A 25,050-nucleotide genomic window follows, 5' to 3' on the forward strand; every position below is an offset into this window, starting at 1 on the left:
AGAGACAACATCGACGCGTAATATAGTCGTTCGTTCCTTATTCTCATGCCTACACCTGGCATGAAAAAAAGATAAACATCAGCGATGTGAGAGTGGTGAGGGGGGAAGAAAGCTCTGTCGGCAACAACAGTTCCCATTTTAATCCGCACAGCTTCATCTGGTGATACCCACACCAAGGCTCCGAGTCGAATCCGTAGAACAATGAAAGAAGCAGTGAAAAATACAGTGTTCACACAGTGTTCATTGGCGCAGCCTTGGATAAGTACTTCATACGTTCGACTCCAGCCCTGGCCCTATAGCATCGGTTACTATATGACTAATTTCGCATCCCCACCCCCAAAGAAACAACAGGCTCCAGTGACAACGGAAGAAAGGAACACGACGAAGTCTGGATGAGGGACCAACACGTTGTAATCGTATTGCTCTTGTGGTCACCGCTCCTCCCTAACCAGGGACGGCAAGTTGGCAGACTGGCCTAGCCAATTCATGCGTGTCTGATGTAAGATGTCGTCCAATAGTGCGCTCAACCAGAGGCACTCATTACCAATCGCGACCTGAGATCGATTTGAATACCATTGAGGAGACGCCGTCTCAGCTGTCCGGGTGTGGGTGGACGGTGTACGAGGTACTTAGTAGAAGTAGTGTACACTATGTACTCCTTGAAAGAAACCCGAGGTATTGGACCAGGGCTCAAACAACCAGACGGCTGGGTCGGACGGACGACGGCGACAAGGCTTTTTTTGGGATTTTGCCACCTCCTCATTCCAGCTTCGTTTGTTCATTTCCGACTAGCGTCCCGACCCGTCCCCCGGCTGTTAATTGTTGTCCAATCGTCACCACTTCTGGTTAGCCCGGCCTGGTGGGTAGCGCTCTCTTCTTGGAAGACCCTTGCTTGTCCCTAAGCCAAACTCAGAGGACGGACAATGTGAGTGTTTTGTTCCAATCTTGGCGTTGGCCGTGGGTTCGCCATCAAATGGGGGGTGGTCATCACCTACGAAGTAGTATTAAATGTAGATTAACATTTCCAATACTGTACGCAGTAGCTGGGGTAAATAATGGCCCCTTGTCAGGTTAAAGTCGCCACTGAACAAGGCCCCTGGAGAATATCATAAGACTCAAAATACCCCGTAAGCGCGCCCTGAGCAGTGATTGTAGTCTTAGCGATGTCCTTCCTCAACATCACGTTGTAGGCTGTAGGGACCGGTAAGTGGGTGGTACATGACAAGGGGCCAGAATTACAGGGGGGGGACCAAGTACTACTCCGTAGATTTGAATGCTGCATTCGTGGAGCTGTGCGTCGTAGTATAAGTAAGAAGCTCTGGCAAGGAGAGCAGCGGTGGATACCACTTACAAGTACCTCCACCTATCGAAGTGATAAGCCTTGGTGTGACAGTGAACCGTGGTTGAAAGCTGATTTAACTGGCGAGGCAGAAACGGAAGGTCGAGGACGATCCCCAAGACAAAATCGTTGATATCTACGGATACGGATGCGCCTCACACTTTAAGATGTTAGGTGTGAGGAGCCATCGCTTGCGGTTCTTCGGGGTGTATCAATTTGCATCGCCTTGGACGGTGGAGTGGGGTACACCAATGTGACGTGTAGGACTTTTGCCGTCACTATAATTGATCTCAATTACACCGTCTTCTTCCCTTCAATGTTCCCTTCTCCCAGTGTACTTTGCAGGGAATAACGTTCGGCATAAACCTTGGCAGCAACTGTCATCCGTCAGTGGAGATGATGTCTGATATACAACACCGACGCCCGTCAAAATCCGCGACAAAGTAGCGAGAGCAGGAAAATATATTTGATATATCCCCGAAGATCAGAGTACAGGAGGACACTCGACTGTACGAGGCCACTTCGTACATTACAAGTAAAGCCGAGGTTTGTGTCCCATAGACAGAACGCAGAAAAATCCTTCCCCCCATTTCCAGTAAATGGCTCTGGGTTCCTTCCTTCGAATTGCGCATGTGGTTTGAATCCTGCAGCCGCCACTTTAGCGAGCCGGGTCGTTTTATTGGAAGGACTCTGAAGAGGAATAGCCTGACCCAGTCTGTCGGGACCAGTGCAGCCAGGAAGTATAACTACTTGTCTTCCAGCATCAATCCTGCCAAGTCTTGCACACCATTTTCCATTTTCCATTTTCCATCTGAGCGCAGTAATCAATCGTTACATCGCAATAGGCATTAATTAATATACCCCCAACCCTTTTCGGATATCTAGGGAGGGTCGGGGAAGCCAAAGCTCTCCTTGTAACTTAAGTCGGTCAACGGATGACTTGCTTTTGAGTCGATCGAACAGCATCAACTGCATGGGACGACGAACATAAGCGACTTTAGCGAGGGTCGCCACTAAGAATAGGGTGGATGACAGCCGACAATAATCCCACCATGATGCTAGAGCTGCACGCTCTCGACCAACGGTACCATCAATTTACTCCTCAATGCTAACTGGTCGGACAGCCAAGATGCTCCTCACGCAGGGATGTTCTCGGGCACACTTCAGCCATTCAGAATTCAGAACCCTGGTTATGCATCCCGACCTCAATGGATGAAGGTGGCTAGCACTTATCTGGATAGTCTCCTTCAAGGCCCCAATCTGGCGGTGACGGACCATGTCACCATGGTCTGATGGTCGCTTATCCATGTGGGACACCCAACTTTTCATCCGGACGCAGAGGAGGTCAAAGAGAACCTGCTTCCTGTCACTGTACCTCATCGAGCGTCAGGCGCTATTGGACTCTCGACTGGGTGGGCGCTTAATAGTTCTTGTGCCCCCTCAGTCATTCTTGGGGTCCCGATCCGTCCAGAAGGATTCGTTGTTGGAGGGCGGGCTGTTCCACGCATTGGTCGCACAGATTGATAGGGTAAGATTCGAACCAAGCTAGAGGTGCATGAGGATGCATTGGAACATGATTTGGACTGAACCTCATTAAAGCGGCTTCCCGGTCACACCATACAAGAAAATAATCCTCTGTTATTACAAAAGATATCCCATGATGGCGGCCGTGCCGGATTTAGTGCCACACCATCTCTTTGCCTTGGAATTCGCCGAATCGCCCGCGGCACATAGCGCTGCTCGAATACCAAAGTCGAATCTGGACAATAATGCCTCGCACCACCACCAAATCTACGCTGCGGCAATTACTACTTATGGAGCGAAGTTAATCACAGGACTTGGCATCAGGGCTAACCATCTCCGCCGACCTGTCGATAGACCATTATTGGGTGACCCTCGAGCTTTTTTGGTAAAAAGGGGGGGGGGGGTTTCTCAGGAAGAGGACATGGTGGGGAAATGTCAGTATTCCGGGTCGCGTAATAGACGGTGTAATGGTGTCAGAAGCCAGCTGTGTTAGGTATGGATCATCGGTCTTATTGGGCCAGCGATAAACCCTGGGCGACTGTTAGCGGAGCAGGTTGAGAAGCTCCGGAAACCTTGTTGATCTAGGCTGTGAAGATGGACTGATTCATGCCCAGCCAACTCAGAAAAGACGCCGGGATAGAACTGCCTAGAGGGATAGGGGTGAGAACGAAAAAAGTACTTCTCCGAAAAAAAAAAGGCGCTGGCCAACCTAGTAACCCCGAAAACCAGTCGGCCAAGCGCGACATCGGGTTTTAGCAGGCCACCAGAGGTTAAGCCATCTCTGCCGCATTCATCGACCTGCATTCATCGATCTTAGCTGTAGGCCTACAGTTCCGACCAACACGCTCGTCAGTGAGTAACAGAGAAGAACACGAAGTGGTTTTTTTTTGGGGGGGGGGGGGGGGAGGACAAAGAATCGATAGGCCTAGCGTGGAGGCCGTATGGCTGGAAAACGTGTCAGGTGTCACTCGGGACTAATGGATGTGATGGTCGGTTGAATGTTGTTGGCACTTTCGTGTCCACTTTGCCAGGTGTAGCACCACCCACAGTCGACCTCCTTGGCGGTATTTGCGGTTACCAACTCTCTGGGTTAGGCAGAGTGACCTGGCGGGTCCGCGAGGGGGTTCTGGGGATGAAGGAGGGTTGGGTTGCATCCACGTTCTTACGCTACTTGTTCTTGCCGGAGAACGAGAATGGCCGGGGGACACGGGTCAGCCCCCGGATGCCAACCGATCAGCTGGTTCGAGGGGCAAAGGAAGGAGGCGCAGGCGGCATATGATTTCGTTTCATTTCTGACCTTCGTGGATGATGGTGGCCATTTCATTTTATGGAGGTTACATCGTGAGGCCTGTTCCTTGGGTTCATCTTAGTCGTTTTCGAACCGCGAACTTTTGGAAACTGAAATTGTTCCCTGTTTGGGCAGGCCTTGGAAGTCGTAGATGGGGTGCGTCTGCGGAATTATTCCCCCCAAACGAAAATACTCCCAGATGCGATGCAGCTTCGTCTCCCTTAACACGGACACGTATGTCGTACTACCGGACCTCGGTGATACGGCGATATATAATAATCCCAGCCAATATATTGTCCGAGTCCAAAACAGGTAGCTGTATGAGGGCTGAGCACGGCAGTACGACGGCACGAGAAAGAGCGAAGGTGCAGGAGTGAACGGCGGGTTCGGTTGGCCTCGAAAAACGCGAGTCCAATTACAAAGTACTACCTCGGTACTTCGTACAACATCAAGTTTGCATTAGGAAGGCACCATAGGACAAGAGTAGTACAGGACGTCATCACCATGCAGCAAAGAGAGGACTTCAGATCATGCTTGGACGTTTGTGGCACACGAAATTTACATGGATGAATATACATGAGTTGGATTTTGTATCTCCAGCTTTGGAAGCCAATGCTGATGTTATTTATGGGTGCAGTGATATTAGAAGGATCAAGATTTGGACACTTCAATGTTAAACAGTAATAAACTGAAAACCTGGAAAGAGGAAAACAGTCCGACATGAGAGGACGAAGTTCGATTGATTTGAGTACTTCCTATGTACAAGTACCTTGGTACTTGGTACTCTTCGATTGATCTAAACTATTGATTTGCCAGCACCCACTTTTCAACCAGGGTAAACCAAACTGTCGGGCCCGAAACCCCCTTTCTCAAGCAAAGCTCGACCGCCTTTGCTGGGCGTCGCGGACAACACGAGCAAAAGCAAAAAGAGGGGAGGGAGGGGGGAACTGTGAGACTGGCCCCCATCCCTTCCCTTTTCTGGGTCGCGCTGCGTGTTGCGAGGGAGAAGAGGTGCGTCGGGTGCAACATTGCAACCTGTCGCCCATTAATACTGCATATTATAGCAGGGGGGAGGGTTCGGTCATGACCCGGTATGTCGACCTTGTGCCCCCCGCCCCCCAGGCGGTCTCTTTTGGGGCCATTAACCGAAGAAGGAGATGTTATTATTTTCCTTTTTCTTCTTCTTCTTTCGCGTATAGTAAAAATAATAATAATATAAGTGACGGAAATTAGCGGTCGATCAAAATAAACATGTTGGCTCACGAAAATTCTCAGCTTGGAGGGCCAGTGTTTTTCTACTTCCACCTTTCCCGATCTTCCCGCTCTTACTGGGGCAGAAATGCAACGTTGGGCAGACGAGGTGAGATATATTCATGTACTTCGTAGGAGTAGGATTAAACTGACCAGGGATATTTTGAGATACCGGCTCGGGCGGGAGTTGAATGTGAGTTTAAATAAGCCAGCAGGGGACAAAATAGCCCATGGTTCCCCCGAGGGATGATAAAAGAGAAAAGACATCGGGGATCCCCGTAAACCGAGCCTTTACACCCCCTTGAAGGAAAGATGGGGAAGGGGGTTCACGAGGATTCTAATCTAAACTGGGGAGAGAAGATCGGGTCTGTTGATGAAAAAGGGGGCCAGGTCCGCCCACGTAACTCGGTAGAGGTGGGTGTGGTGAACTCGCAAGGATTCCCTGTTCCTCCCTGCATTCGTATAAGTGCAAAGTCGTGTTAGGTGCGGAAGGCTTGGGTCAGGTGTGCTTCTTCTCATTTGGCTTCGCACACCCATCGATTGGGTCTAACCTGCAGGTCCTTGGTAACTCGCGATGCCCGAATCGTACCGAAGGCGGACCAGACACTCCGCTCTTGGTGCCATGACCCTGGGTAAACCTCTGTCCTCTGTGTGAAAAACAAATCCTATACCGGGGTCGTTTGTTGTTTCTTTCCCGTGTCATCCATGCTGTCTTTTCCGGGTGAAAGGGGGGGGGGGGGTAAAGCCACGGGGAGGAGAACTTAGAGAGCGATGTTCTTTTGGCAATGTCAATCATGCGTTATGTTGTATGTGCCAGGCTACTGGGTACTACTACAGGCCGAATCTGCTAACGCGAATTCCCGTTCTATTCATTGGTTGTGTTCGTTATATCATACATGCTTCCTCCCAATCCTTCTTCCCAGCCTCGAGTTCTTCGGGCCCATCGATGGACCCCGAGACGGTTAGATTGGCGAGAGAGCGCGGGCAGTAGTTGCCCGCAAACTGGAAAAAAGAAAGATCCGTTCCTTTCGCTTTCTGGGGGGCATAGAGCCGAATCCGTGGATACATCGTTCCCTTTTGTGTAACTCGTGGAGAAGGCCACACCCGTTTCAAATAAGGGACCAAAAAAAGGGAAAACCCGATAAGATGAGAAACAAACGACGAAGGTAGAAGAGTGCGCTCTTGTGGGTTTATCTGCATCTACCACTCATACTCGCCAGTGGCCTTGTGGAAAAGGTATTCCTTGCCATTGACAGTAAGAACACCATCCTTGAGAGTACACTTCCTGTATGAATCATTAGCACATAAAGTTCAATCAACTCAAAAAAGGGGATGCGATCATGGGGTCTGCAATATTGATCAAGGCAAGAAAGGGAACGTACCACTTATTCCTGACTCGCTGGACCTTGTCATACATGCAGAGCATCATATGACTAAGGCCATCATCATCCACATCCGAGTCCTCTCGGTCATCGTCAGTGTCATCGAGATCGGAGTTTATCGCATCTTCGTCATCCTCATCCTCTCCATCAACCTGGGCAATGCCTGGCATCTTCTGTCTTCGAACCTTGGACGGGTGCTTGATGGCCTCTTGGAGGGGGACCATGAAGCCTCCGCCTTCCATACTCTTTGCCTTGGCCATTATCTGCTCATGCAGCATACGGTCGATATCGAAGCGCCCCATCTCGACCATTTCGCCGTCGGCATTCCGATTCATCAAGACGCCTTCAACTTGAGCCTCATCGGCTCCATCAGTTTGGGGCATGGGCAGATGTCCCGGCGGGTTCTGCGGATAGCCCTGGGGATTGGCATTGTGGCCATTGAGGCCTTGAGCCTGCGCCGTCATCCCAGCCTGTATAGCATTGATAGAACTAGTAGCCCTATTTCCGTAGTTCTTCTGGAGGGCTTGGGATGCACGGGCGGCGGCGACGCTTCGAGAATCCGTGGGGATGCCAGGCACCATGTTGGGGTGCAGACCCGGCTCCTGCTTGATGTCTGGCTCCATCTTGACATCGCCTTGAAGAGGCTGTCCATTCGCCGCAGCGGGAATAGCAGGTAGGGGTAAGGCTTGAGCGCCAGGTTGAGGGCTTAGTTGTTGTTGAGCGAAGGCGACATTGCCAACGTTGGGGAGGGAAGCTGGAGGGGGGACAACTGCATCGGGCTTGGGATCCCAAGGGAATTCCGCAACTCTGAGTTGAGAAAGCTTCTTTTGCCAGCCCTATTAAATTCATGATTAGTATACCAAGATACGATCGAGAGCATTCAAAATGACACCGGGGCCCCCTCGTCTTAGAAGCGGCTTGATGAAGTGAGCGAGGGTGAGAGTGAGAGTGAAATGTGACAGCCTGAGGAAGAAAATGTGTGTTCCGCAAGCGGCATAATAAGCGAACCAATCAAACGCAGTAAGAGTGGGAACAGGCAGCAGCCGGACCAAGGAGGGGGAGAGGGGAATTGTGCTTAAAAAGACCCAAATAATGCTGGCTCGCCCCCTCAAGCCCCTTGTTCTCCCCAATTCCTGTGGTTCTCGACCCGCCCAGGATGACCCAGAGCGATGACGGCCCTCACCACCATATTCAATATTCGTGCTGCAAGGCGATCACACTCCCGCATATATATCGACCCTCAAGACAACTACTCTTACTTTCCAAGAGGAAACTCAATCTAGACCAAGCGATGGCAGACGGGCATGGTCACATTCCTGAAGGTTGAAGGGGTAAGAAAAACTAACGAAATAGTACCTACATCTCGGAGCTCGTCCAAAACGGACTCGTCAACGCCACCCTCCTCGAAATCAACTCGAGAGCTCTCAATGACGTCCTTGATTATTTGGTCGTAAACCGTTCCAACCACTGTGTTCGACATTGCGACGGTCGTTTCGATAGATTTCTGATGATACCAAGGTTGGTGGCGGGATGTGGGCTATTTAGGCGGCGCCAGGCGTGGTTGGGCGGCAAGTGGGAAAGTTGGTGGGAAGGAACGAGATGCGAGTCCAAGGCGAGAAAAGCTTCCGTCGAGGTATGCTGTCGTCGCTGGCGCACACACTTTCAGTCGAGGAATGTGACCGCTGGGTTGTGTTCTGTTGCTATCTGAAGGTTACCAAGTCGAGAGCTCCCAAGCCACACACGTCCCTGGCTGGATTGAATCCTGCGTGTTGCAAGCCGTTGTATTTAATCGTACTGGCCTTGGGTGGAATGTAGTCACCGTGGAATGGGATGCGACTTTAGAATCGGGGTGTGTCTTGACGTAGTGTGTAGTATGGACGGCTTGGGAGATATGGTGGAGTTTGGCCCTATGAGTGTGTAGTGGGGAGAGTTCGCTGGGTCTGTTGGATTTCGACAAGGCTATCACCTCAGAATGCAGCGCCCGATTAGTCATCCTGAGCTTGAACTTGCCCCCAGAGCGCCTAGACTCCTGCGCTAAACTCCAGGAGCGATCGACATCCTTCGATTTCCAAGTTAAACATCCTGATGACTGTTCAACTAGAAAATTATTGTACCTTCTTAACGGTAATTCTCGTACAGATGTTATCATCTTGATAGGCGCCGTGAATTGTAAGTTCACATGTGGGCCATCAAGGCCATGCATGTATTAATTAATCCCAGTCCATTCTGGAGTGAACTATGCTATCATCGATGCTTGTACAACTTAATAAGTCCTTCCCTGGATATCATACTCATAAACTCATGACCAAACTAATCCATTTATGTTCGTTGTCTGGAACCCGATCTTGGAGGGAAAGCAAAAACAAAACAATGTTCCCCGTCCTTGTTGCGTTCTGGACTTTGCCGGGAAGAACTCCTCAACGCCTCGCTGAAGATCAAAACCCGACCGTTGCCCTGACCGGTATCCCATTTGTCCGTACCTTAATAATAAGAGATATACCTACCGGACGTGATCATGGATTGATGATCGTGGAGTTTATCGGATGGACATTTGCTTGGTCATCTCGCCCTTGCCACTGGATCCGCTGGAGGAAGAGCTGGAGGAGGCGCCGGCCTTCTTCTCGAAAATCTTCCAGAACTTCAAGCTCTCGTCGGCAGCTATTACTTCGTTAGTTCCAATGTTCTTTGGAGTTCCGGGGAGTATGGTCATGTCAGGTTTAAACTTACCGGCAGTGGCGAGCATCTGGCCGTCAGGGCTGAGGCAGCTGTGAAGGACTCGGCTCTCGTGAGCGGGGATCTCGACATTGCGGACCAGGGTGGGGTAGCTCCAGATGCTGAGGGAGTTGTCGGGGAAGCCGCTCGAGCTGACAATCTCCCTATAATGGGGGCTCCATCGGAGGCTAGTAACTTGCGAGCCAGTGTCGATGCTGTTGACGCGGGCACCCGAGGTCGAGTTCCAGAAGTGAATGTGGCGATCGTATGAACCGCCGCCGGTGGCAAGGAGGTTCATGTTCCAGGGGCACCACGCCAGAGCCTTGACGGCAGCCTTGTGGTTGGTCTTGGTGAACTTGGGCACAGCCAAGGATCGAGCATCCCAGATGGAGACGAGGTTGTCGTTGCCGCCAGTAGCGAGCTGAGCACCATCGGACCTCCACTCGAGGCCGCAGACCTCGGAGGTGTGGGAAACAAGCTCAGCAACCTTGTGCTCGGCAATGCGGACGTCGTGGTTGAAAACAAGACCACTGCGGGCACCAGTGGAAAGGATGTGCTTGTTCCAGCCCATGACGCCTACACGGGTGTCGTGGCCAAACATGCTTCGGACCTTGATACCCTCGGCGACATCCCAGATCTGGACCTCACCGGTTCCAAGACCAACGCCAACATAAGCTCCATCACCGGACCACTTGACGCTGCTAATATAGGTATCAGGGCTGGTTTCAAGGAGGCAGCTAACATTACCCTCATCGGCCGACCAAACGTAGACGTTGCGTTCAAGACCAATGGCAACCTGGTTGCCCGAGCTCCAGTCAAGGAGATTGAGGTAGTAGTCGTCAATAAGACCAGGAGCGTCAAGGACACGCTCGGGAGCAGTGGCAATGCGCCTCCTTAGCTGAGCAGAGCTATTGGCAGGCTTAAGAGGGCGGTTGTACTGCTGGCGAAGGTCAATGGGCTTAGAGGACTCGGGGGGGGCTGGCTTGAACTGGAGGATACGGGTATTGAGGTTCACACCGCATGCGTTGGCGAGGGAGTCTTGGTAGGCAACAGTGTTGGGAGAAGGACGAGAGTAGCTGGTGGTCTCATCATCGTTGAGGGATAGGCCCTCTAGGGCAGAGATGGCATCATCTGTGGCAGAAGCAAGGACGGATGAACCCTCGTTGCCGTTGCTCTTGGGCCTCTTGTTCTCGCCGAAGTCAAGTTTGCTAGAACCAACGTTGGCGATCGCCGAGCTGGCACCGCGGTTGGGAATGAACCTGTCGGCAGCATAGGTCAAGGTCGTCTTGTTCGCCTTGTGCCTTAGGCTTCCCTTCTTGGACTTAGCACTAGAAGGGGTTTTGGCGAGTCCGGTTCCGGTCAGGGCGAAATCAGACACGCCGAGCTCGAGAGCCTTGCGAGGAGTGCTCACTCCCCTGGCGATGTTGGACTTGGGCGAGTCGCGATGGGTGCTGGACCTCGCAAAGTGAGACGCAAGATTGCCATTGTAGATGGACTTGGATTGCTTATCGGGGGTGAAGGGGGAGGAGTCGACTGCCGTGGAGGTTCGTTGCCGAGGGGACGGGGTGAGAGGCATGCGTCCGCCAGCGGTACGAGAAGAAAAGAGTCCAGTGTGGGACTTGACGGGTGTTGAAACAGCTGCAGTAGCCATCTTAATAAATCGATGTGGTAACGCTGTGCAGGTATCTCCAAATGGATCGTGTAAGTCAGTCGTCTCTATGGAGGGATGACAGCGATGTGAATTTGAGGTTGAGAGCTCCGAAGTATCGAACGAGCTCCAAGAGACTCAAGTTAATGGTTCCTGGAAGTTATTTTTGGGTTAGTATCTATCGTCGTCAGTTTCTGTTCGATATGTCGAAAGAGGTAGTCTTCGCGCAGAATGACCTCGAAGTCGGTGGGGCGATCAAGCGGCCGATGAACAGCGGAGAGATCTAATGGACTTTTTAATCGTTCTGAGAAAGACTTTTTGGATTTGAAGATGTGTGACAAGCTTCAAGCTTAGGGGAGAGCGGGAAGAGAAGGATGTGTGAGAGGAAGCGGGATGTAGAGTGTTCTGATGGAGAAAGGGAGAGAGAGAGGTTGAATAGCTCGAGGGCTTCCAGCTCCTTTTATTTACTTTGATGCCCCACCATAGCTAACCCAGCAACCAGCAGACAACGGTTGCTCCTTCGCTTCCACCTCACGTGCAACGCCGGCTAATTATCGGATTCTGCTCCTTACTTTTCTCGAGACCCACTCAGCGCAGGGGGAAGGAGCCAATAAGCGCATTCAAAACACTTCATCCTGCAACTTTAAACGCCACTTTCGCTCTCTCCCTGTGCAAATCCGTGAGGCTTGGTCCCTCCATCCATTGTCATATCCTCAGCGCATGCCAAATGGTCACTGCATGGTCTCAAATGGCGGGTTGAGCCTGCGTTGCATGACTTTGACTTTTACTCCACACAAATTTCCGTCTTCTCCCTCTCCGCCTTCCAAAACTCAGGGACCTAATTCTAAGTCTGCATCCAAGCTCTCTTCGTGACCGCGTCTGGAATATGGTTCTATAACGTAGACCAGCTTGACTGTGGTGTTAGCTGGTACCATGGCCGAGCCATCGACCCCTGGGCCGAATGCGTCCCTTTTCGGAATCTCCTCCCTTGCCTCCCAGAGTTCACATCCCGGCTCCTCTGTCTCGACCGGAAACGAGCTCGTTGTTGCGTCTAGTGCCGTTACCAACAGCAGCGGAACACCGAATTCCGTAGCGTCGAACAACACTTACATCATGCCGAATTCTCCCCTGAAGAAGCTGGGCATCACGGATGGCTACAGGCCTCGAGTGACTCGTACTCTGGGTAATCGCCCGGCGTGCCTTGTCAATGCGTCGGTCACACACTGCGGCAACAATCAGATTTACGCCTTTGGCGGATTCGATCAATACACCGACGAGGTCTACAACCACGTCCTGCGACTCGACCTTACCACCAACCAATGGAGTCTTGTTCCTAACTTTGGGGATATTCCGGGCGTCCGCATGGGTAAGTCGAACTGCTTCTCTTCTTTCACATTTATTATCGGTTGTATCTTTATTATACCTCTGCTGGACTCGCACTAAGACCGAGATGTTGCATAGGGCATACCGCAACGTTGTACCAGGGCGACAAACTCCTTGTATTCGGCGGCGAGAATGAGCACCGTGCTTACCTCTCGGACCTTATAATTTTCGACCTCGAGACCGCGCACTGGACAAAGCCTCAGGTTTCTGGTCACATTCCTAAGGGCCGCGCACGCCATGCTGCTGTCCTTCACGAGGACAAGCTCTTTGTCATCGGTGGTATAACCGGTCGCGATAACTATGTTCTTGACGATATCTGCTTTCTTGATCTCAAGACCTATACGTGGTCTCGTTCTTGGAGATTCGTGGCAAGATTCGATCATTCCGCTTACATCTGGGGCGAGAGGGTGTGGATCTTCGGGGGGCTAAGTCAAGACATGGATAAAGTTGGTGAACTGTACTGGCTCGATTTGAAAGGGAACCCAGCGTTTGAGTCCTCGCCTCAAATCGGTACTTTTGACCGCCATTCTGTCTCAAGTCGGGCTATTGGGTCTCCACGAACGCCGTATTCGCAACCGGCTGTCGTTGGAACTTCTGGTTATGCTGCCAACTCCCGGACTGCGCAGGTTAACCCTCCTTCGTTCCAACTACAATCCTACTCACCCATGGCGCCTGGGGCTATATCCTCTCTCAAGTTCATCTCGGGTGCGAATATCCCATCGCAAGGCCAAGGTTATCACTTCCATGTCTACTCCTCGGGAACGTTGCTAGATTTCCAGACTCCAGCTGCCACAATCACATCCAACCTTTGTTCTCTGTCTGCGTTGGACCTCGGAACCCTTCGCTGGCAGAAGCTCGCCGAGGGTCAAGAGGTTTTCAAGACAGGCTATAGGTGGCATTATTGCACTATGAATGAGGAGGGTACGAAGGCGTGGCTCCTTGGCTGCCCTACGGAACCCGCTCTAAATGACCTTGGACCTAATGGGTACGAGGAGTATCTAAGGTAAGACACCCCCATCGATGACGAGGCTTGGTGGCTGTCACAGATTCCCAACACGTTTCTTACACACCTCATAGTGATATTATGGAAATCGATCTTCGTCGCTACGGCTTCTTGGGAAATAGTGCTGCCCCGGACCCCAGACACGAGACGCGGCGCTCCGTTGCGCGAGTTGTAGATCAACCTTCTCGTGGTCTCGGCGCAGATCTTGCGAAGCTTTTTAATCAGCCTCCAGAGAGTGGCAGCGGTACTGATTTTATCATCACGGCACTCGCCGGCGATATCCAGGAACACGATATATTTTCGACGAGCCTCGCTCACGCGGGCGATGTCGGCTCCGGCGAGAACTGGCTTTCACCAGACGCGCCTACATCGGAGCCCATATACGTTCATAAATTAATCCTTCAAGCCCGTTGGCCCCATTTCGCGCGACTATACAATTCCCAAATGGCCGAGTTCCATACGAAGAAGATGCACATCCCCGAACCTTACAGTGTAGTAAAGGCGTTCATCCTTTACTTATACACGGACAGCATTCACGGGACCACGGACGAGGAAAGCGGAGCGGTTACGAACCTGTCGGATGTAGCCGGTCTGCTAGTGATGTCCAACATTTATGGCATCCCTCACCTGCGTCTACTGTGTGTGAATAGGCTATCCAAGGAACTAGACGTGGATCACGCCTGCGTCACCTGGTATTGCGCCGGGCTCGCCAACGAGGAGTGGCTACGGAAGCGCGCCGCATCATTCTGTTTGACTCATTGGGGACGCATCGTCCGCACCGCAGGTTTCTTGCATCTCCCCAGAACGGCCCTTGTCGAGCTCTCCCAAGAGGTCGACATGGAGGGCCGTGTGGTCGGGGGTGAGGAACTCGAGTTTGTCGAGGGGCTGAAAGGCGCCGGATTCGGTGATCCCAACTCCCTGCGGGCTCGTAAGGCGAGTGTGAGCAGTCAACAGACGCAATTGATGGAGTCGGAGTTGGAAGATGATGATGGCATGGAGATGAATTGATGCTGAAGATCGGAGAACGATCACGATACCCACCTACTCTCCCTGCTCCACAGTCTCTACTTTTCCACATTTACTGAGGTTATCACGTCCTCTTCACACACACACTCCTTTTTTTCTTTTTTCTTTTTTTGGCTTTCATACCTCTTACACTTCATACGTACTTTTTGACTTTCCAAACACCCTCTTCATTTGCACAGCCTTGGAGAAGACTTTTTTTCACGCACAACCGCCACGCCATGAATTATCGAAATGCATGAATTTACACGAACATCAGAAACGAAGGGACAGGAAAAACGGAGTCGGTGGCGGAAGGGACGTTTTAGTGGATATTCTTTTCTTTTCTTTTTTTGTTGATGTTTCCTTCTTGTCTTTTCACAATCGAATCAATCAAGCATGTGTGTATGTATTAACGAAGTCCTGGCTCTCTGATGTTTTGTCTTTCCTTCGCTGCGTCGCCCTTATCCTGACGGTTCGTCAGGCATGTATCATAGCTTGCTTTTCTTTCCTTCCTTTTTTCCCTTGTTTCTTTTTTTGCTCAATAGAGACTCTAGATCGGCGGACTCGTTGATTCACCTTAAAGAAGTCCCGTTCTAGCCCAGACCGTTGTGGGAGACCGACTTCATCTCTAAGCAGTTGCACTCGATTATATGACATCGAATGAGACTTGCATGAACCCCCACGCAGGAACAAGCCACCATCGTCACTTCGATCCTCATTGGCATCCTTCTTATATACCTCACCTCTTCGTCCTAGTATGCGGGACGGGGGTGTGAAATCGAGGTTTCCGCCAAGCCCACGGAAATATTCCCGTTCAAGGACACACACATAAGCACCTAAAAAGACGAAAGTAGCCGTCTTGAAACGTGAAATAGAGCATTCTCTCTCCTTGCACAGAAGGAAAAGAGGAACACCGTGATTCCATTTTGCTATCCAATTTAAGAAGCTCGAGCTCGATCAATTAACCCACAACCGTCTAGAAAACCCAAAGAACAAAAAAAGCAAAGAAAAGCAAAAAAGAAACCCCCTCTCTCCACCGTTTCTAAAAAAAAGTGTCGCCCCCCTTCGCCCGCGGAAAGAAAAGAGAAAGGCCCCCGAGAACGTTCGGCGCCGGCTCGACTTTTCCTCCGAGAAGGTTTCGGCAAAAGAGGATATAGAATGGAACATGGTATACATGGAAAACAGAAACCAGGAAAAAAAAAAAAAAAAAAGAGAGAGAGACCACCCCCAGAATAAGAAAAAAGGAAACAAGATATCTCCCAAAAACAAAGGCCGTGACTCTGCGTGTTGCTGCTGCGTTTTTCTAATGCCGTTTTGGTCGTTTTTCCGTTCTTCATTTTTGTGAAACACGTTTTTTTCATCAGTTTCTTCGCGCCGTCCGCTTTCCCTTTTTTTCCCTCACTTCTTCGTAAACAAGGGGGTCATCCACCTTTTTTTTTTCTTGCATGAAAAGGAACCAAAAATGGAATAAATAAAATAAATAAAGAGACATAAACACTTGAAATAAGGAAATCAAGGCACCTAAACAAGGTGCCGGAGACAAGATGCAGTCATGGGTGTGGAGAGTGGTCTAAGGTGATATAAGAAAAGAAGAGGAAGAAAAGAAAAAAAAATGGACGACGAAACTGCGCGTTTTGTTCTGAGAGGTTGTGCCAAATCCTGTCTATGGAAGGGGGTGGGGGGTATAACGAGGTATTAAGAGTGAGGCTTGCGCTCAATGAACCGAGAACTCAAACTTTCCGCCTTCAGGCTGTGCCTATCATCAAAGAAAACCAAACTTTTAGGGGGGGCATGACAAAAGAAACGAAAACAGGGTATGCGCCAGATGATGCTTCAAGTTCCAATACTGAATGGTTGGCGCTGCCGGCACCGCTGTGGTGGTGGTCAGTACCATGGTCGGTATCCGCCGCCCGTCAATGTTGGGGCCGAGGGGTGCCCCGGCTCCGGACCAGCGGGGAGGATATACACATGCATCGAATACTCGATATTAAAAATATGTTAGAGAAAAGGGCGAGCGACGAGGGTAGGCTTGGTGACTATCCCCGTCCATGGTCGTTGCATGTGGTTATTGACGAGGCGCCGGCGAGGGAGACTGCAACGTTGCCGCTAGCTCGGGCATCTGCTGAAGGTGAGCAGCAAGGAGTTGCGAGGATAGCTCCGGGTTGCAGTACAGGGAGTGGTTTTTATGCTGCATCTCATACGTCAGAAAGGCCGAGGTCCAAATGCGGTCCATCTACGTGGAATGCACAGTGTGGCGGAGTGACTTACATATTTGAGGCCGTTGAGGTTCTTGTATCGCTTATTGCAGACCTCACATGAGTAGGGCTTCTCTTTCTCCATGCCAAGAGTACCCGGGTATGGTATACACGTGTCTGGGTCGACAATGGAGAAAGTGCCGTCTTCGTTCTCGTGCAATTGTTGGTTCGCGTGTCCATGAGCTTTATGATATCTGTAGCATTTTTTGTAAGCACCGTACCATACCACAAGCACCAGACTTGCCTCGTCAGCTGGGAAACAAATAATTCACTTACTTGAGACCGTTCTGATTCTTGTACGCCTTCTCGCAGCCGATAACGGGGCATCGGAAGGGCTTTGCTTCCTCCTGTTGCATAAGGAGGGGACCAAATCTCTCAATCAACTCCTTGTTCGTCAAAGGATGGTTCTGCTCCAGAACCAGCTGAGCGAGTTGTTGCTGGAGCGCCCGCTGGTGATTCGTCGCAGCGCCGTTCGGGCTGAACAGACTCTTGCCGGGATCATTAATGCAGAACGCTGAGTCATTCGAAGTAGTGTTCGTCCCTCCGTTGCCGAGGCCGAAATCGTTGTTGTTGAGGTTGATGTTGCCACCCAGTTGTAGGCTTAGGTCATCGCTTTCTACCGAAGGAGACTGGTTGTATGGCGTGCTCCTTGAGGGGATACCTTGCTGAGTTGTAAGCGTAGGGGTGTTGACCGAGGATACCGTCGGGTTGTGCTGGAATCCGAAACTGGCGGCGGCTGGGGTCGTGGGCTGAGAAGTCCTGAGGGCCTGAGTGAAGCCAGAGGCATTGATGTGCAGTTGAGGCCGGCCAGTCTGGCCGAAAAGTTGTCGAGTCTGCTGCATGCGCTGTTGGCTGTCGTCCATCTCGAGGGGACCAACGGCATCGTCCATTTCCATGTCGCCAACGGTGTCCATTTCGTCGTTAAGGTGCGAAGACTGCGTATTCACGTTGGAGAGACCGTGCTGTGAAATCTGAAGACCTGCAGTCGGCATAGTGCCGCCCAGGTTCAAGGGCTGGCGAGCCTGTTGCGCAAGGGATGCGGGAGCGCCGAGAGGCGATGTTATCGATGGCTGGCCGAAGTTATTGGGGGCCGCATAGCCTGTGACGGGGGCGTACTGGAAGAGGTTAGGAGTTTTTGCAGACGGATGGTTCGGTTCCTGAGCATGGGCTTCCTCGTAATGCTGTAATAAGTCGTGGAGGTTTGGGAGAGTCTTGTTGCAGCAGGTGAAGTCCCGCATAAAGTTTGCCTCTAGCTTGGGAAGGTAAGACGACGACTGGAATGAAGGGGACTGCTGGTAGCCGTAAGGCGAAGTGCCCGCCATGAGGATGCTACAGTCACAATGTATGGGTTAGTTATCGCGGTTAGATATTGCGAGGAAGGAACGACAAGTGGCGCCACAAATGACAGACTGCTACGCTCTCCGCAGGGGGCAGAGGGTAGATGGCAAGGTAGGGAATATTATAATTACGAGAATTCTCTGAGAGCATGACTTCGATGGCCAGCGAACCCTCGGGGGAGTAGTGACGTGAGAGGGAACCAACACTTGGGAAGTACGGGGCTACGGGGATGCAGAAGCGGGTGACGAAAGAAGAAGGGCAACATACTCATCTCGAACAAAGCTTCCGACGGACATGCCGCCGAAACTCCTCCCCATTAAACTTCCAGCAAGGGACTCTCGGCGTTGACGAGCTTGATCGCGATTCGGATTGGTCATGGAAATGGGCTTAGGGCCCGCGCTCACAAAGGAGTCTTTGCGAGCGCGGCCGGCGGCCGAGTCGAGGAAAGGACCGGTGGTCATATCGACCATGAGGCGGTGGTCTTGGCGGATTGTCGTCGTCGTCGATGACGCACGAGTTTTTTTATCGTAAAATCGATCGTCGGCGTGCAGCGAGTTTCGCGACGACGGGGGCGGTGGCGATGTCTACAGGCTGAGATGTCGCTGCACCAGAGAAGATGCGGTGTCGCTGGTCGGGGAAATTATTGGGAGGAGTTGAGGGTTGGTGAGGAGAATGTGAATCTGGGGTCGCGATGACAGATGCAGGCGACTCAGGCAAGTGGCGGATGGGATTACGTGGGAGACAAGACCCGGCGGCAGGCTGGATGCGGGCAATGAATGTAGTCGAGGATGTCGCGAGAGGGATCGAGTTATCGTCGCCGGGAGAAAAGAAGGCGTCTTGTGCAGATGCACGATAATTCGAGTTATGCGAATTATTATCAGATGCGGCCGGGTTAAATGGGCTAGAAATGCTGAGACCTGGAGCGGGCAGGGGGATGGCGGTAAACGAGGTAAATGTAGTGAGAGGCGGAGGAGGATGTACAAGTAGACTTGGAGGTCAAGGGCAAAGTGGAGGGGGATCTTGGAGGCGGACGGTGGAGGTGGAGCAGCAGGCGAGGTTGATGACTGCTGGTGCGACTCGTGCTGGTTTTGGTTTCGGTTTTGAATTTGAATTTGGTGACGCTGGGACGGTGTCTGTGTCCTGTGCCAGGCTCTGGCAGTGGCAGAGGTGGCAGAGATGGTCGTGGCGCTGGTGGTGGACTCGGCGGCACTGTCGCTCACACTGACACTTGCACCGCTGGTCGCCTTCCGCCTGCGGCATGTCTGTCCGGTCTTGACAAGGGTTCTCGGCTCGACCGCCAAAGGCCACTAGTAGGCGGCGGAAACCACTCATGGTTGTGAACTTGTGGGCAGTGTACAACTGAACTGTACTGAGGTACTTTGAACTGTACCAGTACCCCTTGAATTACGATTAAATTGACTTAAGATGGAAACAAGGCCCCCAGTGCTAATACGATTTATTGTCCCCAATTCGAAGCTTTTCGCCCGACAGGACCAGGTTTGGCGTCGGCCCAACCAGTGCAAGTGTGTTAGAATTTAGTGCGAATGCCTCACCTTAGGCAGGGAGCGGTGGGATGGGTGCCACAGGCTAACATGCCGCACCAGATGCCCACCATGGGCTGTCCAGCTTACTTCATAGTACTCGGTACACTGGCGGGCGTCGTTTTCTTGGCTCGTAAAAAGAGGGCGTGTACCAGTACTCACGTACACCGGTGCTAACTCGGTGGACTGATGGTTTTGCCTCGGGGAGTATTAACTTGTATGTTTGTACTCAATTGGAGATCCAATTGTCACTCTCCACGGCGATTAATAATGCCGCCTCCCGAGTGACAAACCGGGACTATTGTTCGCCTGGCTGAACAAGTTCCAGCAGGGCAGGTATTAAACTACTTCGTTGTGTACTTGTAAAGGGCCTTGGTACGTACACTATCGCGGAATGCATGCGTAGCCCCACGGTCATTGGGGCGGTCGAGGGGCGGACGGAAATGGCGAAGGTGCAGGATGCAAACAGCTCACCGAGATGTCTGGCTTCTTAGTCTGGGTGTCAACGCCTGCCGAGAAACCGTACAACTGCGGGCTGAACGTCTTTAGTCTGTGCAATGTCCCGCCCTGGCAGAACTTCCAAGTAGATTGACGTAAACTTCATGCGATATGGGGAAGGGAACCCACGCTGCTGTGAACACCCATTCGTTGGGTGGAGAGCCATGGAATCCGCCTAGCGCCCTAGAATAAAAAGCGTGCTTCTGGCGTGGCTTGTCGTTTGCAAGGTATGGTGACTTCTAGCGTAATGTAGTGTAGTCCCAGATATGGATCATATGGGTCCCCCGAATTGTTGTGGCGAAGTCTGCGAGGGCGCTTCGAAGGGATGCTTCGGGGCTAAACACTAGGCTTGAGCTGAAGCTTGCGCAGACGCCTGGCCTGGAGACCTGGTGACGGGGAAACAGAGCTCAGGCCGGGGAAGGAATGAAGCTTCTTCGCTCGTTCCAAAAATGCCAAGGCTCCTGCCAAACAGTCGAGCCGGGCTCGGGTCAGAGAGAAATCGCACGATATACGAAATCGCACGATATGGTCGATGCACGACGGCAGTGGCAGGCTGGACTGGCAGCCACTAACAAGGGTCTGCCGTACGGAGTAGGGCGGAGTCTAAAAAGGAAGAGATGACAAGAGGTACGCCTCACTAGTGTTGCGCCTACCACACCCAAAACTCTCGTCAAGGTTTCGGGACAGTTCCGATGTTGCAATGGATAGGAAATTCAAGGAAAAGAAACACGCGTCGAGGACTACGGGTTTATATCGGGTCTGGTACAAGTAGAGAATGATACCTTTTGTTTTGTAGATCGCTCGGCTACCAGGCTCGGTGATCGCTTCAAAGCCTCTGTTTTGATGAAAGGTCGATGAGTGCTACTACACATGAGTAATAACGACAGTCTTTCTCTTCAATGTGATAATATGCGATAGTCCCGGACAGGCTAGCGGGAAGTAGTACAAGCCAAAGACTGGCGTTTGCTTTTGAAGGTGAGTGTCGATTTAGGGGTGGTTCTCCGTTTTGGACACGGTAGCCCCGTTGGATTGATCCTCCACAGAGTCCGCACACGCACATTTACGACGTTGAGAATGGGGTTACGGCTGTTCAACATCGGCTACTACTCTACAAAGGTACAAGGGATGCACGAGGACGTGGAAGGCACCGACAGAATGGAGGTCATGAGAGAGGAAGCATGGAAGGCGGAAGTCAGCGGTTAGAGGTCAGCCGGAAACCACGGTAATTCGATCCAATCCACTGGACAAAGGCAGTCTGGGCGTGGGGCAATTGTGACGTGAATCAAAAGGCGAGGTCCTAAATTTGGCCGCACTAGTGTCTTGTTGCTCTTCCTAAGGATTCCTACCAAGTACGGAGCAGTGTAAGTTTACGTAGTATTCTTCGTGCTCTCCCGACTTTGCAAGCCAAAGGAAAGATGGATGCAGGTCGTAGCGTGACGATATTGTTACGAGACGTTATATTGGTCGGACTCCTCGTGAGTGGGAGTGTGTGCCTGGGCGTGGATAGGTGGATACATTGATGGAGACTCCACGCCGAATCATCTCCTTCGTCGAGATCTTCCATGGCTTCTATGGGGCAAGGCAAATGGTAAGTGGAAACCGACTAATCACCAACTGAGTGAATGCTCCGTACTTTTGCTCCGTACGCATACTAGTGCACAGACTGCCGAGAATCACGTCCCACGGCAGAAGCAATAAAAGAAAAAGAAAAAGAAAAGAAAAAAAATAATGGCTCATCAAATCCGAGAAGGAGATCACAAGACTGGCAACAGACGACAAGTAATTCGACGTTTTGGAACAAGCAATTTGCCGACGAGACTCGGCACCCTGGTGCTTGCCGAAGGGGGCAGGAAACGGCGCGGCCTGATGGTCTCGAAGTCCCGAGGGACCGTCGCACATTGGATGGATGGTCCGGAACGTTTGCTGAGGGCCTAAAGGCGAAGGACGACTCCATTGAACCCCCGATCCAAGTTGCTTTCGGTTTCAAGTTCTTGGCTTGATTTCTTGGACTAAAGTAATGGAGGTGGGATGCTACCATACCGCGTTCTTAGATCGTGCACTCACCATCACCGATTTCCCACGACATCCTCGAGCTGCCTTGCGTGTTGCTTCCTTCGAAGCAACTAGGCTCGAGTAGTCCTGCACTGGTTGCCTTATTGGCAGTAGGCTGCATTGTTAGGAATCGTGCCGCTCGTACCATTAGCGTAGGCGGTGAGGTTTAGATCCAAGTCTACGCTGTGAAACCCTTCCCGAACGAGTAAATGACGGCTAGCCATGAGACCACGTATCCCTTACTCTTACTTTGTAATCCTTACTATTAAACTTAATCGGATGCTTTCTCTTCGAAGTGCAAAAGGGGGGTTGAAGAACAGAAAGAAAGATCACGTCCAAGAAGCTATGGAAATGTCGAGTCCCCTCCTTCGCGATACCCTTTTGGACATAGCTGCATCTCAGGCTTTTATCCATAAACACCCAATGCAACTAATTGATCTGCTGTACGTTGTCATACGCTTTCACTCAAGCTAATAGCTGCACGACACTTTGGAGATTCCATGGAAAATGTTCCTAGTCGAAGAGTGGGAACACAATTTGCTTCAGAGGGGTGTTGTGATGAGTCGACGAAAGGCTCGTGGCTCCTGGAACCCGCCGAAGTCCCTCAGCAGGCCACCGAATTCCAAAATAACTCGAAGACCGCCTCCTTGGAACATGCGGTGCGATGTCAGCCCAGAGATGTCAGTGGTGCTCCCCAACGTGTGGTTGGTGCTGCGGATCCGCTGGATAGAACTCGTTTCTGCCAAGCAGGCACAGAAACTCCTTACTCCCCATTCACTTCTTGCTTTTCTCACACAGGGGGCGGGGACTCTCATGAAAGTCCTTTGCCACATTCTCCTTGTTTATCATTACATCGTTTAAACTACGCTATAATTAGCGCCTGTAAGTTCCATTTCATGCATTCGAACACTCACGACGCGGAGACGCGGAGATCTTATGACGGGTCTTATTAGCCCAAAGATGGGGGGCACTGGGCGCCCAAGAGGGGAAGATTGAGGGGGAACAAGGGGCTCAGGAGAGACTCAAGTCCTAACCCCGACACGCCCTCCGAAGTGTTTCTTCTCCCCACCGCATGCTTCAGCACCACCACACCCACCAGTCTGGCCAGGTCTGGGACGCGGCTCTTGATACATGGAGACCTTGTCTGCTAACCTGTAACACCCCTGAGGGAGTTCGGGACCCACTGAAAGTAGCCTGGCACCAAAAACCCTTCTCAACTTGGAAATGGAGATGGAGATGGTGAGGTAAAGGCGGAGGTGTCCGTAATGGTGAAGTGCGCACCGTGTCATCAAGCTCAAGGTACAGGCTTCGAGGTTGTGCTGATATCTCGATCAATTATCATGATAATCGTGAAAGGCAGACGCCGAAGTAAACCATCTCTCCTTCCCCAAATGGCAAGCACCTCACCCCCCTGGACGGATATGTACGAAGTACAATTGTATTCCAGCAAGTTCCACGAGGTAAGGCAAGATCTTAGACAATTGATTGTAGATTACTTCATGAAGACGTACGAAGTAAGCAATTTAGGCGACCTTGGAACATTCAAGTCCATTGTCAAGTTGTCATTCAAATTGATGGGACTGAACGAATCAGGGTCTGAGTCATTCACATTCGCCGCCTGTTCGTTCCTGGCTCGCTGGGCCTCGCAATACACATTGCGTAAGGTTCCTTCATCCTAGGTTTACCCTTTGCAAGATTATCCGTACTTCGTCAATGACTCCACAGGTTGATTATCCCCAAACCCCAAATCCCAGCCCCGTTGCCTGTCACCTGCCCTCTTCCCGTATTCAGGGAAATCTCCAACAACACACCGGAGGGCTTGAGGGCTCCAATTTTATCATGTGCGAGGTACTTCGTACATTACGACGTAATAATTCCACCGAAGTATTCCATGAGTCCTTCCTGCCTGGCTGCTAGACCTCACCAGAAAAAAAAATGCCACATTGATCCCTGGGATTGGGCAACAGACCTTGGAATCTTGGAATTTACCCACATTGCATTCACCGCCTTCTTCAGTCGGGAATGTACGTAATAGCTCGGTATCCGAAGTTACACTGCACGTTTTTAACAGGATGGAATGTCTGTTCAGTGCCTAGTGTAATCTACTGCACTAGCTTCGAACCCAAGGATGAGGTCCTGACCAGACGGGATGTCAAGATACATCTGGAAGGTACACATTCCTAACACGCCACAACCAACTGGAGATTTCCGGATGAACTCAAAATCTCCAGCCATGGAAGCTTGACCGAAAAGAAGAAGAAGAAAAAAAAACGGTTTGTATTACCAATCCCCTGGGGTGACAAGATCGGAGATCCGCGTCGAGAGAAACCAATTAGCAAGCCGCTGCATTTGTTATACCGCCTGGATGTAAATTATTACGGACTCACCGAGTTACCAACCCAGAGATAGTTCCAAAGAGAAGAAAAACACCCGCCTATACTTCGTAGAGAGCATTTTATTACTGTGCCAGCGCCCAGTCCCCAAAAGCGCAGTGGCCATGTACTTAGCCACGTCGCTGACCGCCGTCTCTTGGATTAATTAGGTAAGTACCTGTGTACTGAGGTAAACTAATTATTACAGGGACCAATCCTCATCACCCGTACTCGTCGTCTGCGTCTGTGGACAGAGAATCGATCTCATCTGCGGATTATTTTCTAGGACACTCGTAGCGTCGTCGCACTACTGCAGATTACACCGGAGCCCTGCACTGGCCTGCCACCTTACCGTCACCTGGCCACGACCGTGATCCCTGTCAGCAAGCCGTTTGGCGAAGATGTGAAAGAGATGGAGCTTATGCGAACGAGATTGGAGGTTTACGATATTACACAAGT

At 51.3% G+C, this 25,050-nt stretch overlaps 4 protein-coding genes across 4 annotated transcripts; 1 reads left to right on the top strand and 3 right to left on the bottom strand.

The window, feature by feature from the left end:
* Window positions 1–6,602: 6,602 nt before the first annotated feature.
* Window positions 6,603–8,264, bottom strand: SAPIO_CDS1420 (uncharacterized protein; the record flags this gene model as incomplete). The annotated part of the gene is made up of 3 exons (XM_016784697.1): window positions 6,603–6,687; window positions 6,785–7,620; window positions 8,145–8,264. The coding sequence occupies 3 exons, from the start codon at window positions 8,262–8,264 to the stop codon at window positions 6,603–6,605; spliced, it is 1,041 nt and encodes a 346-aa protein (XP_016645813.1).
* Window positions 8,265–9,320: 1,056 nt separating this feature from the next.
* SAPIO_CDS1421 (WD-repeat containing protein slp1) lies at window positions 9,321–11,147 on the bottom strand (the record flags this gene model as incomplete). The annotated part of the gene is made up of 2 exons (XM_016784698.1): window positions 9,321–9,442; window positions 9,512–11,147. 2 exons carry the CDS (start codon window positions 11,145–11,147, stop codon window positions 9,321–9,323), a joined length of 1,758 nt encoding a protein of 585 aa, XP_016645814.1.
* Window positions 11,148–12,077: 930 nt separating this feature from the next.
* On the top strand, window positions 12,078–14,538 carry SAPIO_CDS1422 (Kelch domain-containing protein; the record flags this gene model as incomplete). The annotated part of the gene is made up of 3 exons (XM_016784699.1): window positions 12,078–12,510; window positions 12,606–13,530; window positions 13,605–14,538. The coding sequence occupies 3 exons, from the start codon at window positions 12,078–12,080 to the stop codon at window positions 14,536–14,538; spliced, it is 2,292 nt and encodes a 763-aa protein (XP_016645815.1).
* A 2,062-nt stretch (window positions 14,539–16,600) lies between these two features.
* On the bottom strand, window positions 16,601–18,589 carry SAPIO_CDS1423 (uncharacterized protein; the record flags this gene model as incomplete). The annotated part of the gene is made up of 4 exons (XM_016784700.1): window positions 16,601–16,723; window positions 16,804–16,984; window positions 17,067–18,119; window positions 18,396–18,589. The coding sequence occupies 4 exons, from the start codon at window positions 18,587–18,589 to the stop codon at window positions 16,601–16,603; spliced, it is 1,551 nt and encodes a 516-aa protein (XP_016645816.1).
* Window positions 18,590–25,050: the final 6,461 nt, after the last annotated feature.

The sequence above is a fragment of the Scedosporium apiospermum genome (genome assembly GCF_000732125.1).
Source record: "Scedosporium apiospermum strain IHEM 14462 chromosome Unknown SEQ_SAPIO_0055, whole genome shotgun sequence".
NCBI lineage: Eukaryota > Fungi > Ascomycota > Sordariomycetes > Microascales > Microascaceae > Scedosporium > Scedosporium apiospermum.